Source organism: Gossypium raimondii, chromosome 10, assembly GCF_025698545.1.
Source record: "Gossypium raimondii isolate GPD5lz chromosome 10, ASM2569854v1, whole genome shotgun sequence".
NCBI lineage: Eukaryota > Viridiplantae > Streptophyta > Magnoliopsida > Malvales > Malvaceae > Gossypium > Gossypium raimondii.
The window spans coordinates 11,362,670-11,377,069 of NC_068574.1; the positions used below are offsets into that span (position 1 = coordinate 11,362,670).

At 33.4% G+C, this 14,400-nt stretch overlaps 1 protein-coding gene across 1 annotated transcript; it reads right to left on the reverse strand.

The window, feature by feature from the left end:
- Nucleotides 1-935: 935 nt before the first annotated feature.
- LOC105775262 (uncharacterized) lies at nucleotides 936-1,924 on the reverse strand. Its single transcript, XM_012597790.1, has 2 exons — nucleotides 1,329-1,924; nucleotides 936-1,131 (listed from the first exon to the last, which is right to left on the reverse strand). Exons 1-2 carry the CDS (start codon nucleotides 1,922-1,924, stop codon nucleotides 936-938), a joined length of 792 nt encoding a protein of 263 aa, XP_012453244.1.
- Nucleotides 1,925-14,400: the final 12,476 nt, after the last annotated feature.

Consider the following 14,400-nt stretch of genomic DNA (forward strand, 5'->3'; position numbering starts at 1 on the left):
TTCCTCTCAAACACTAAGCATTTGGCCATATCCATCAGAGTTCTATTCTTTCTGTCACTGACACCATTCTGTTAAGGTGTGTAGGTGTTGGTGAGCTGGTGCTTGATGCCTGCTTCATCACAAAAGCCTTGAAACATAGCTGAAGCATACTCTGTGCCATTATCAGACCTTAGTGTCTTAAGCTTGCATCCAGATTCAATTTCAACTGTAGCCTTGAACTTCTAAAATACTAAGGCCACTTCTGACTTGTGCTTTAGGAAGAAAATCCAGCAATACCTCGAGTAATCATCGATAAAAAGGATAAAATACCTGTTGCCATTCAAAGACTGTGTCTTCATAGGGCCACACACATCAGTGTGGACTAGCTGCAACCTTTCAGAAGCTCTCCAGGCTTTGTTTGAAGGAAATGACAATGTAGCTTGCTTTCCTAGCTGACACACTTCACAGATATCTTCTTTCTTAACTGATTTGGAGAAGTTTTCAAACAAGTCCTTTTTGGTCAGCTGAACTAGTGACTTGTAGTTGGCATGACCTAACCTCTTCTGCCACAGCTTAGATTCTTCTAAAATAGCTGTGTATGTATTGTCTTAGCTCTTGTTCCAATCCACTACAAAACTTCTCTCAGCCATGGTCACTGACATGAGTTTGGATCCACTTAGATCATTGATCAGGCATTCATTACATTTGAACACTACAGAATAACCCTTTTCAAGCAACTGAGCTATACTAAGTAGATTTCTGTCAATTTTAGGCACAAACAGGACATTAGAGACAGTTTTGGTACCTATAGGAGTGTCTATCAGCACATCTCCTTTGCCTTTTGCTTTAATGAAGTATCCATTTCTAATTTTTACCCTCATTTTGAAGCTTCTATCAATGTTCTTGAAGATAGTAGCATTAGGGGTCATGTGGTTTGTGCAACTATTATCAATCAGTCATCCTTTTGTGGCTTTTCTTTTGGCTACTGAACAAGATACTGCAAAGACTTGTTCTTCTTGGTCACTACCTTCTTCTGCCACTTGAGCTTCAGTTCTAGGCTGTTGAGGCTGGTTTTGCTTCAGCTTACCTTTGTTTCTACAAACTTTCTCAGAATGACCCATCTTTTTCCAGACTTTCCACTGCACATCAAACCTGAACCAATAGTTTACTTCTGGATGACTGAGCTTTTTGCAATATGGGCAAGGTGGATATCTTCTTCTTGCTCCATCTCTTCTAGGCTTGTTGACTAGGCCTTTTTCCTTTTGTACCTAGAGAAGCTCGAGCCGGGTCTGCTCTTGGCTTAGAAGGCACCTTCTTGATGCTCTTCCTGTCTGCTAGCTCTTCTTTACTCTTGAGCATAAAGAGCATTGATCAGCTCAGTCAAAGAGATTCTAGACAGATCTCTCGAGTCTTCAAGGGAAGAGATTTTGGCTTCATATCTCTTAGGTAAGGTTGCAATAACTTTTTCCACTATTCTTGCTTCACTGAGCTGGTCCCCAAGCAATCTAATACTGTTCAGAATAGCCATAATCCTGTCTGAGTATTGCTTCATTCTTTCTTCTTTCTTCATCTTTAAATTTTCAAAGTCCCTTATCAAATTCAATAGTTGTTGCTGTCTCGTTCTTTTAGTCCCTTGAAACTCCTCATTCAGCCTATCCCAGGCTTGCTTTGGTGACTCACAAGCCATGACTCTTGTGAAAATTACTTCAGACACATTGTTTTGGATGCATGACATATCCTTGTGTCTTTTGATTCTTTCATCTGTGTGCTGCCTGATCTGAGCCATATTGGGATTGGCTCTTAGAGGTGCTGGTTCAACATCCGAGTTGACAACCTCCCACAACTTGAATGCCTGTAGGTAGCTCTTCATTTTCACTACCCAAATGTGGTAGCCTTCACCATTGAACACTGGTGGTGGAGCTGGAGAGAATCTGAATGAAGACATAGTTTTTAGACTTGAAGAATGATAGGTCCACTAAGAAATAAGCTCTTGATACCAATTGTTGGAACTAAGAAAATAATTTGAAGAAATTTGACAGAAACTTGAGCTTAAAGGCTCGATCTTGTTGAGCAAACAAACAGAATCAACTAAGGCTTTTGAACAAAAATGCTTGAGTAAAACCAAAAATGAAGAAGAATTCTGATGATTTTCATTAACCATGAATTGAGGCATAAAGCCATTACATATACCAGTCAATAAGCTGGTCAAAATGAGACAAACATCACCTAATCATTAACCTAACTCCACCAAATAGCAATGAAAATTGATAAACATAACTTGCACACATAGGTAAGGTGATTTATCAATCTATCAGCACCTAATCATCAAATATGTTACCAAATTAGTTCAAATCTAACTAAGTTACAAAATATCAATTAAAGTAACAAAACAAAATGAAACACAACAGCAGCATGTGCTTCAGCTACAACATGCGTGGCTCAAGCAGTCCTTTTGTTTCTTGGTTGCATGTAGGCTAACTTCAACATATTCAGATACGTATTTGACATGAATCTCGAACACCGATACATGAAAATATATTTATATATAAAGAAATGTCATAAGCAACGTTTTGTAACTGCCAAAGACCAAAATACGAATACTTCCATATTAATATTATAAATAACTTCGAAGAATATGCATTTATGAACTACTAGAAGTCACTATTTTGGCTAAAGGGAACGACTACTAATTTTTGGGAATTTGGAGATATAAACCATTATGGTCATAATTGGCCATTAGACCTGTTCGATTTCTACCTCTTTCAATGGGCTATAACATATGGAGTCTTCACTTTTTTTCCAAATATAGCTCTAGTATTTTAAACTTATTTCTTTGAACATTTCATTGTTCATTAAAATTATATTTTGAGGTTTGGGCCTCAAAATTAATGTAAATTTTGTCAAATACATAACAAACCATGTTCGAAATCCTATCCAGAATCCATGCAACACGGTGGACAACAAGCTGACATTCATGAACTAGACCTAGCTTGTTAAAAATAAGCAGCTTTACTCTTATTCTGTAGTAGCTAAGTTATAAGCCAAGTTACTTTAGAAAAGGGATATCCCCCCAAAGAAATGGAAAGTCAAAGCTGGGTCATGTGATAATGAAGAATGAAACACTTGGAGGAGTGGACAATACAAAACCTTATAGGCTTTTGAATTTTAACAACATCTTAAGAGGCCCGAAAGGCTAATAAGCCTGCAGGTTCAAGACCAATATATAGCTCTAGAAGATAGAGGCTAAATGAAAAGAAAGTACACATTCTTGTACCTTTGCTTTACTTGTTTTCGATCCCATTTGCTTTGAAGAAGCTGCAAAACAAAGTGAATGGTGCAAAGCTATGGAAGAGGGGCTGATGGCTATATATATTTTGGATTTGGTAGATTTGCTGAAAAGGAAGAATGTTATTGGACCTCCAATATGTTTGTTCAGGACCAAGTACCATGTATATAGAAACATCCAAAAACACAAGGTTGATTTTAAAAGGTTATTCTCAAGCATCAACTTTAACGAAACCTTTTCTCTTGTTGCTTGTTTCGAAACAGTGAGAACTTTTTTAGTCTTAGTTGCTTAATTACATTCATCAATGTATTAATTTGATGTTTCAAATAGTGACTTGGAAGATGAAGTTTATATTTATCAACCTAAAGGTTTTGTTGTTAACGATAAAAAGATAAAATTCACATGGTGAAAAAGTGTTCTATGGATTCAAGCAAGCCCTAAAGCATGGTACTTTAAATTGATGCTTATTTTCAAGAGTATGATTTTGAAAGAAGTACCAATGAGTACACACTTTACATAAAAAAAAGTAAAGATGATATTATTGTGGTATGCTTTTACGTTAATGATATTATTTATATGGGTCCAAATAAATCTATTGTTGATGATGTGATAGAAAAAAAATTTAAGATGCCTGATTTGTGTTTATTGAGATGTTTGATTTGGGTTTATTGCATTACGTTGATGCAAGTGATCTTTTGAATAAGTTTAATATGGTGAATTATAAAATCACAACTACATTTATGAATATTAGTAAGAAGTTGTGTTGTGGCAATGGTGTTTAAACAGTAAATGTCACATATTGCGAAAATCATGTTAATAGTATAATCTAATTGCCCTTATAAGGTTAGACAATGCTTTCTCTGTCAAAGTTGTGTTAAGATTTATGTACAATCCAAGCAAGCTTCACGTTAGAACTTTTGAAATATGTTAAAAAACAATCGAATATCAAATTTCAAATAACTAGCGTTATAGATAGTGATTGGGCAAGTAGCAATGGAGCAATTGTGTGGAGTTCAAAAAAGCAACAAGTGGTGGCCTTACCAACATCAAAGGCTAAGAAAGTTGCAACAACTTTTGTAGCTTGTGAATGTAACACCTTGAAAAATTTTTTTGATCAAATTTTGCTCAAGATTAGTTTGATAAAATTTTTTAAATAAATTATTTCAAAAATTTTGGATGGAAGGATAGAATTTAGATTTTTTTGATAAGGATGAGAGAGGATGAGTGCGAAAGAGGATTGTAAGTTTGTCCAAGTCACGAATTTTACTTAAGATTCCAGACGTTTGAAAAAAACTTGGATTTTGACATAACCTAAAATGCAAACGAATCCAAGTTAGATAAAAAAATTAAATAAAACAATTAAAATAAATAACTAAGATAAATAAAACAGAATAATAAATCAAATATTAGAACAATCAAAAAGATAATAAAGAAGATAGATGAAAAAGATGGAACGTGGCATGTAGATACCCTAAGGAGCCTTGGAAACAAGAAGGATCCACAACCCCCTTCAAACGACTCTAATCTCCCCTCCAAGAAAGAAAACTTGGCAAGAAAACTCAAAGAAAACTTAAGAAAAATTCTTGAAAAAAAAACTCAAAGAGAATTTATTAACTCAAAAGAGAAGTTGTTGAATAATCATGAATTGATTTGTGTACAATAAAGAGACCTTTATATAAACTAGCTAAATATATCCAAATAAAACTTTTAAGTATACTGAAACTCTAATTACCCTAAACAAGAAGTAGTTTTAAACTAAACTTTTTTATTAACATATAACTTTTTTTATTAACTTAAAACTCCTAAATAACTTAAAATACTTAAAAAAATTATCCGAAATTCAGAATAAATAAATAATAAAACTTAATAAATACAATATTGAGCTTGTATATAGAGGTGCTTATGGGTCAGGCCTGACCCAACCAAAATTTTAGGCCCGTTTGCTAGGCTCGGGCCCGATTCGACTTGAAAAATGGGCCTAAAATTTTTTCTAGAGGTGATTATGGGCCGGACCAGGCCAGGTTCGGGCCGGGCCTAGACAAAATTTTAGGCTCGTTTTCTAGGCTTGGACTCAGCCCGACCCCAAATATGGGCCTAAAAATTTGTCCAAGCCCGGCCTGAAAGAAAATTGCTAAGCTCGAGCCCGACCCGACCCATATTTGATTAAAAATAAAAATATATATTTAATATATAATTCGGATTAAAAGTCCAAAAAAAATATATTTAATAAAAAGTATATTTGATTAAAAATAAAAATAAAAATAAAAATAAAAATATTTAACATATAATTCGGGCCGGGCCGGACTGGGCCCGGGCCAAAAAAAGTCTTTCCCGAGGCCCGACCCATTTTCTAAACGGGCCTCATTTTTTACCCAAACCCATATTTCGGGCTTATATTTTTACCCGAACCCTCCCATTTTTTGGGCCGGCCGTCGGGCCGGGCCGGGTAGCCCAACCCATGATCACCTCTAATTTTTCCCAAGCCTGACTTGAATAAATATGCTAAAACCCGGGCTCGGCCTGTCCGTATTAATTTTTATATTAATTTTATATAATTTTTAAAAAAACTATAATACATAAAAATGCTAAAAAAATTAAACTAAATGTTTTCCAACAAATTGAAAAAAAAATGTATACTTAAATAACACTAAGATAGGTGCAACTTAAGAAGCAAATTCCTTTAAAATAGTAACAAAATTAACAATAAAACAAGAGTTATACGATAATAAAAAAATAGTAGCAACATAATAGTGAAATGGTAGCAAAATAGTGGAAAACAACAAGAAAATAGCAACAAAACAATAAAAAACAAGAAAACAGTAAAAAACAACAATTTTTTTCACATTCGGGTTGGATTGGGCTGAGCTTGGGCCAAAACAACCCATTTTTTGAGCTTATATTTTTACCTAAACCCTTTTTCTTTTCGAGTGGGCCTTCGAGTTGGGTGGCCCGAGCCATGAGCAGGTCTACTCATATATAATAAAAATTAATCATGAAACTCAAACCCAATATGATTTAAGCTCGAATAAGAAGCCTAAAACTTGTAAGTTCAATAATAATCTCGTCTAGAAATTTTGCTCACACAATCTTCACTAAAACGACCATAACTTGAGCTCTTGAACTCGAAATCGAGTGATTCAAAGTGCATTGCGAAGTTAAGAGATAGATATTCGATCAATATGAAGATATATGGGTCTATAAATGCCTAAATTCCTTCAAAGAATGCACCACAAGTTAAATGATTATAACATGGCTAGGTGTGTGGGATTGATTGGGGTCCTTTAAGTGTAACGCCTAAGGTTGTTAACATCTTCCACATGATCTTGTCATCATAGATTGAGATTTTAGGCCGACGAACAAAATTGGTCCCTTCTAATTCATTTTTCCTGCTTATTGAAATCCAAAATCCATTGTCTTAAAGCTTCAACTCTTCTTCTCGGATTTTTTTTGGGATAAAGTCTTGAACGAATAAGTTGAGTTTTGACTTTAACTGCCTGGATTTGGATATCGTGATTGGGCCTTAAGAAAATTTAAGTACATCTCTATTATGGCCTTTGAATTAGATCGGCTTGCTGGAATCATTTTTGGTATTTTTATTGTTATCAATTTATTTGAATTTTCATTTTGAGAGTAAATTGAATTTTGATTAGTTTTTATTTTTAATGTGTATAATTGATTGATGGTTCGAGTCGGTTGATTTGATGATCACTGTGACGCTTTGGATCTGACCAAACTCTGATGCTATTTACCTTACTTCCGAATAGATTCGAGATGTCTAACAATTATATTTCTGATCGTTAAAGGCTTGTTGAATAACAGTTTTAAAATTTAATATTTTTTTAAAGTTTTTCAAGACGTTTTAAACTCTTAAATATTTCACAGATACTTTTAAACAAGTCATTAAATGTTTTAAAAAAACTCTTATTTATATTTATATTTTTATTTTTATTAAAGGTTTTGGATAAATGGAGTAAAATTTGGGAATGTTTTTATAAGGAGAGGAGAATTGCAATGCTTGAAATTTTGGTATTGGATTTCGCTCTAATTCAAGATTAGTTGAATGAAAATTTTTGAATAGGTTATTTTAGAAATTTAGACGAAAGTATAAAATTTAGATTTTCAGTATTTTTTGAATTTTAATTACAATATTAAATTTAATTTTGATTAATTTTTATGTTTTAATCTGCATAATTGAATGATTGTTCGAGTGAGTCACTTCAGTGACCACTATAACACTCTGGATTTGACTGGATTTTTAGACTAACGAGACTTCATTTACATTTCAATAAGAAGCAGTTTAAAACAATAGAGATTTTTTGTGACAATAAATATACTATTATTATGACAAAGCACTTAGATTTTCATGAGAAAAGCAAGTGCATCAATATTTTTCTTTATCATTTTATTCAAAGTCTGGTTTCTACTAGAGAAATTATTTTGAAAGCTTATGCTTTTCTTATGAAAATGACTTAGTGAAAATCTCTAAAACTTGCTCAATTGTATCACATGTTGAGGTCTACGAAATGAACTAAAAATCCGACAAACGCAAGTCCACCTATCAATTAATAGTATAGTTACGGTGAACAAAGATATCGTTCCCATGTAGACTAAAAGTATTAGTAATTACCGTTTTTCTATTATTTAACCGACAAATTTGGGTGATTGATGAAAACTAAAATTAACTAAATTAATTAACTAAAGAACATGACAAAGAACAAATCAGGAAAATAAACGATTAACAACCAAGAAGCAAGACATACGCAAGAAAGAGTTCACCTAGACTTCATCTATCATTATCAATCTAAATTACGTAATTTCTTCACTTAGTATATTGATCTGTAGAAATCCCTAAATTATGCTAATATCTCTCTTCAAGACTGAGAGCAACTGACTCTAGGTTGATTAATTAAAATTTCTTTCTAATTAAAACCCCTATTGTTGCAGTAACTCGATCTATGGAACCCCCTATTAGATTTGAATCTATCCCAGTAGATTTATGTAGTCCTATTTCTAAGATTGCATGAACTTTACTCAATTATGCTGGATCTACTTTTAAACAGGGTGTATTCCTCCTCAGATTTAAGCACATCAAACATAGATTAATAGTCTAGAAATATTAAACCAAGAATTAAGCACACATAATTGAGAACAATATCCATGTATTTATTGTGTAAAAATAGAAATCAAATAACATAATTCATTCTAGGGTTCATCTCCCTAGGTATTTGGAAAATTAGTTCATGATAGCAAATAAAAACAACTCAAAGATAGTATAACCACAAGAAATAAAGGAACTCATAATAAACTTCAAAGAAATCAAAAGGAGATCTTGAATCTTGATGGAAATATACTTCAGAGTTAGCTTTAATGGTGTTTTCCGAGTTGTTTTCTTGAGTATTCTATGACGGTTCACTCCCATCTTCTTATCTTTGTCATATATAGGCATTAGAATGCCCAAAAACCTAAAATTTGCATTTTCCCACATGTTTGGAGTACAATTTGCGATTTTGACACAGTCTAGCACACACCCGTGTTGCAGTCGGTGTAGCTCACACGGCCATGTGACCACTGTACCTCACTCCAATTTTCTAATTTTCACCTATTTTTTGCTCTTTTTGCTCCCAAATGCTCTACCAAGTATAGAAACATGAATTTAAAGGATTAGGAGCATGAAATTCACCATTTTACATCGAATAATCATCTAAAAACGCATTAAGAATAAGGCTAAAAGATGTTACTTTTGGCATTTATCAGATATCCCACACTTACCTGTTTGCTTGTCCCCAAGCAAAATTCTTAACCCACATTCAAGTTAACTTTTCCCAATTTGTCATTCCATCAATAATGTTTCAAGATAATTCGCAAATAATCATGCATTGAAAACTCAACCAAAAGAACACTGAAGATTCAAGCAGTCCAAGCTTAAATTTTTAAAGTGTAAAATCGTAGGTGTCTCCCCTTATCTAAATAATTAAATTAAATTATAAACCAACAAGATCACTCAATAGTCGAACGAAAAATGCTATTACCATAAGCTTGCTTGAAAATCAAATATCCACCACTATAAAATGAGATGACACACAAATCAAGAGGTCTGTAAAAGGTTGTAATAGGGCTTAGGTTAGGTGTATAAGAAATATCAGAAAACTTGGTTATAATCGAGATCGAGTTGATAAGTTATCGAACTAGAAAAACAATTAGTTGCTGAATTAAAAGAAACTCATCAACAAGAATACTCCCAAATGGAAACGAGCTTTTCAATAGAATATGACATTAATTATTCAAGTTCAATCAAAATTTTTTATGTTTTTCTTTTTTTTAGAACAAACACTAATAATAAAATAAATTTTATAAATTCAAAAAATGAAACATAATTAGGAAACTAACCAAATCGAATCTAAACAAAAAGGGAGTCAATAAAAGAGATAATTTACAACATTGATGCAAGTTACGGGTTAACATTAACGGGTTAGAAAAAAATGTGTTAGGATTAACGGGGTTTACTAATGGTTAATTCAATAGGTAAGTTTTTTACATGTTAAGTAGGTTAAATCCTAAGTGCCTCTATCATCTTAGTATATCAAATTAATAATGTAGTTTCAAAATGCATAATTGAAGCTGTAACAACCCGTTTTTAGTGAAATCGAAACAGTGGTTTCAAGACCACAAATCTGAAGTCAAAAAATTTATTTTAATATTATTTTAATATCTACATCATGATAATATGATATTTAAAAATTTTGTTAAGAAATTTTACCGTTTGTATGCTCAATTTGTGAAAAAGGACTAAATCGCATAAAGTGCAAAAGTTGTGTTCTATTAGCTAAAAGTGTTAAATAGCTATAGGAGATTAAAGTGGAGGTCCTTATATGGTAATTAGGCCATTAAATGAGTTAGTGAATGTGCATGGCTTGGTATTTATGAAAATTTTAAAGTTAGGTAAGGGTAATTTAGTAAATAGGTAATTAAAGGTTAAAATTTAATAAACCAAAATGGTCATCTTTTTCCCCATATTCAACTGAAATTTTCAGCAAGGTTTATCCATTGGAGAGCTCAAATTTTCAGCTAAATAAATCCCTTACATGTAAGTGATCCTTTGTCCCGTTTTTGTTGATTTTTATGTTTTCGGAACCGTTGTAGCTTAACCTAGCTAACTAGAGGATTAAATTGCAAAACTATTGAATAGTTTGAGATTTTCCATTGATTAATATGTTAAGGTTTTGAATTTTGATGGAAGAAAATGAATCCTTGTTTTTAAATAAACAACTTTTGTTAAGTGATTTTTTGTTAAATTGTCAATTAGGGGTTAAATTGAAAAATGTGAAAATTATGTGTTAAATATGTGAAATGGTGAAATTTATGGGCTGTTATAGGCTTATAAGATATGCAACTAGGCTTGGGTGTGGGGAAATTACATGAATTTCATGTTTACGAGCCTAGGGACTAAATTGTAAAGAAGTCAAAAGTATAGGGGCAAAATAGTAATTTTTCTCAAAACTTGAAATTTTGATTGAATTGAATAGAATAAATATTAAAGTAGTTAAATTTGATTATATAGATCAAGAAAAGCAACGTACGAAATTAGATCGGGGGAAAGATAAGTTCATGTAAGTTCATGTAATTAAATTGTGTATTTATATGCTTTAGTGGAATGATATGTATGTGGATGGTTTAACTATTATGTATAATTATCGAGTGCATAACCGACGATGTATGAAGAATACAGAGATTAGTTTGAACCTTAGAAATTCATAAGATACAAATGACATGTCATTAGGGTTACCGATTTCAGCTCTTATTAGCTTACTGTTACACAGCTTGTATGAGCTTATCGTTATTCAGCTCGGAGGAGCTTATCTTTTATCGCTCATAGGAGCATACATGTACAAGAATTGACGAATTACAGTTCAGTACACCTTGTGTGTACTACCCGCATATCTAACAATATTATAAATGGTTCAACGAGCATAGTGGTATTACGAGATTATACAAGTTCGATACGAACTAGTACATGTATTTACACAGAAATGGTTTATATATGATATATAGATACACGGTATAAATGTTACATGTACATGGAATTTAATAATTGTTAAATTTATACATCATTCTCGGTTTTATATGAATACATGACTAACTTGGTTATTGATTATGTGATAGGCTTTGGCCATTTTGAATTGTGTTGTGCTTTGAATTACTTACCTAACTTGTGGTTAAATGGGAAGTTTAATTCTGTGTTAAACGAACTTACTAAGCTTAATTGTTTACTCTGTTTATTTTCCATGTTTTATAGTGATTCGGAAGCTCGCTTGGATTGAAAGTCAGCAGGGATCTCATCACATTATCAAACGTTATTTTGGTACTTTGGACTTTATATTTTTGGTTAAATGACATGTATAGGTCATTTTGGCTAATAGTAGCCTATATGTTTTGTTGTGTTTTAGCCATTTGTGTTCGCTTGTTTTGTGAACATATTTTTGTTGTGTAAATATGTAAATAACCTTTGTATATGTGGTGTATGGTTTCCATGTGAATACCTTGTTTGTGAATTGGTATTTTGGGTACCAAATGGTTGAAATGGATAAGTGGCATGCATGATAAGTTAGGCACATTGATGCATATATGTGTTTGACCATTTAGGTAGATTTTGGAGCCATAAGTGACAAGTTCTAAAATGGTTAATTAAGGTGTCTATTAGTATCATACTTGTATGTGATGTTTAAACAAGTTATAAGCTTGATATTGGTTGGTTTTGAATGTCTATTTATGCCATGGTTGTATGCAAATTGTTGTGTTTAGCTTGGTACCAATTTGGGTGAGAAATAAGGCTTGGAAAATGACCTATTTTTGTCGACATGGGTAGAGACACGGGTGTGTGTCTCAGCCGTGTGTGACCTATGGCCAGCTGACACCGGTGTGTGTCCCCTGTAACTTCAATAGAAATCAAGCTAGTAGCTTCACACGGCCTAGCACACGGGCGTGTGGCTTGGTCGTCTGGCACAAGTCAGTATACCCTCCAGTTTTCACACGGTCTAGCACACGGCCTGACATACGGGCGCGTGAGGCCATTTCAAAGGGTACACGACCTGGCACACAGACGTATGGTTTGGCCATGTGACCCAAGTCAGGGAGTTACATGGGCTAGGACACGGGCGTGTGGTCTGGCCGTGTGACCCAAGTCAGTGAGTTACACGGGCAAGGATACGGGCGTGTGGCCCCATTTCGAAATCCCACACGACCTGAGATATGGGCGTGTCTCTTGGCCGTATGAGACACATGGCCTGGCCACATGGGCGTGTGTCTCCTACACTTTGAAAATTTTCTATGCTTTTCGAAAAATTTCTTGAATACTTGGTTTAGTCCCGAACTATTTTTTAATATTTATTTTGAGCCTCGATGGCTCGTACTAGGGACCATATGATTGTTTAGAAAGGATTTTTAATTTGAATGAGAAATGTACATGAAATGTTTGCTTGATTGATTTATAAGTTCGGTAATGCTCTGTAACCCTGTTTTGGCGTCAGATACGGGTTATGGGTGTTACAAAAGCAATTTCTAGAAAAACAAATCAAGTTGGCATACTCACAACCAAAAATAAAATGAGCAAGAAATAAATCACTACACCAAAACAGGCTTTTAGCGGCATTTTTAGTGGCGTTTGGAAGAAAAACGCCGCTAAAAATTAAGCATTAGCGGTGCTTTTAAAAAAACGCCACTAAAGATCGAGTTCTAGTGGTGCTTTTGAAAAAACGCCGCTAAAAATGAGTATTAGCGGCATTTTCCAAAAAGCGTCGCAAAAAACCTAAGGCCAACGACGTCGTTTTTTGAGTTTTCGGGGGCTTTCGCGGCGTTTATAAAAAAGCGCCGCTAATGCTCAGGGTTTTAGCGGCGTTTTTGAAGAAGCGCCGCTAATGCTCGGGGCTTTAGCGCCGTTTTTGAAGAAGCGCCGGTAATGCTCGGGGCTTTAGCGGCGTTTTTTAAGAAGCGCCGCTAATGCTCGGGGATTTAGCGGCGTTTTTGAAGAAGCGCTGCTAATGCTCCGAGATTTAGCGGCGTTTTTGAGGAGGCGCCGCTAATGCTAGGGGCTATAGCGGCGTTTTTGGGGAAGCGCCGCTAATGATCTATTTTTAGCGGCGTTTTTTGGAAAGCACCACTAATACTCAGATTTATCATATTAAATATTTTTTGGGATTTTTTAAAAGTTTTTTGGGTACATTACTGAGTGTTTTTTAATTTATATATTAAAAAATTTATTATATAATCATAAAAGAGATAGTATTAATTTTAAAATATTGAATTAATTATCACTATAATTTAGGGTTTTTGGTTTAGGGTATATGATTTATTTAAGATTTACGGCCGGTTTAGGAGTTCATATTTTAAAAGGTTTAGGGAGTATGGGTTTAGGGATTATGAATTAGGGATTATGGTTTAAGGGTTGGGATTTAAGGTTTATGGGTTAGGGGGTTAGGGGTTAGACATTAGAGGTTAAGAGTTAGGGATTCAGGGTTTAGGGATTCAAGGGTCAGGTTAGGGTTTTAGGTTTAGATTAATTATTTTTTAATTTATATTTTAAATATGTTCTTATATAATTGTAAAAGAGATAATAATAAATTTGTTTAGGGTTTTTAGTTTAGGGTATATAATTAATTTAAATTTTAAGGCCGGTTTAGGAGTTCATATTTTAAGGTTTAGGGAGTATGGACTTAGGGATTATGGTTTAAGGGTTGATATTTAAGGTTTAGGGGTTAGAGGTTTAGGGGTTTAAGGGTTAGACGTTAGGGGTTAAGAGTTAAGGATTTAAGGTTTAGGGATGCAGGGGTCGGGTTAAGGTTTTGGGTTTAGATTAATTATTTTTTTAATTTATATTTTAAATATGTTCTTATATAATTGTAAAAGAGATAATAATAAATCAAATATTTTGAAATTATGGGTATAGTTTAAATTATTTAAGAGATATATAATAGATAGACTTTATATGTATTGAATGGTTAATTTAGGGTTTAAGGTTAATGTTTACTTGAGATTTGTTAAATGATTAAATTTTATACAATTAGTTAATGCTTTTATATTTAAAAAATTTAATCTAAACCATTTGATATATTTAAATATTAGTTTAAATAGAATTAATAAAT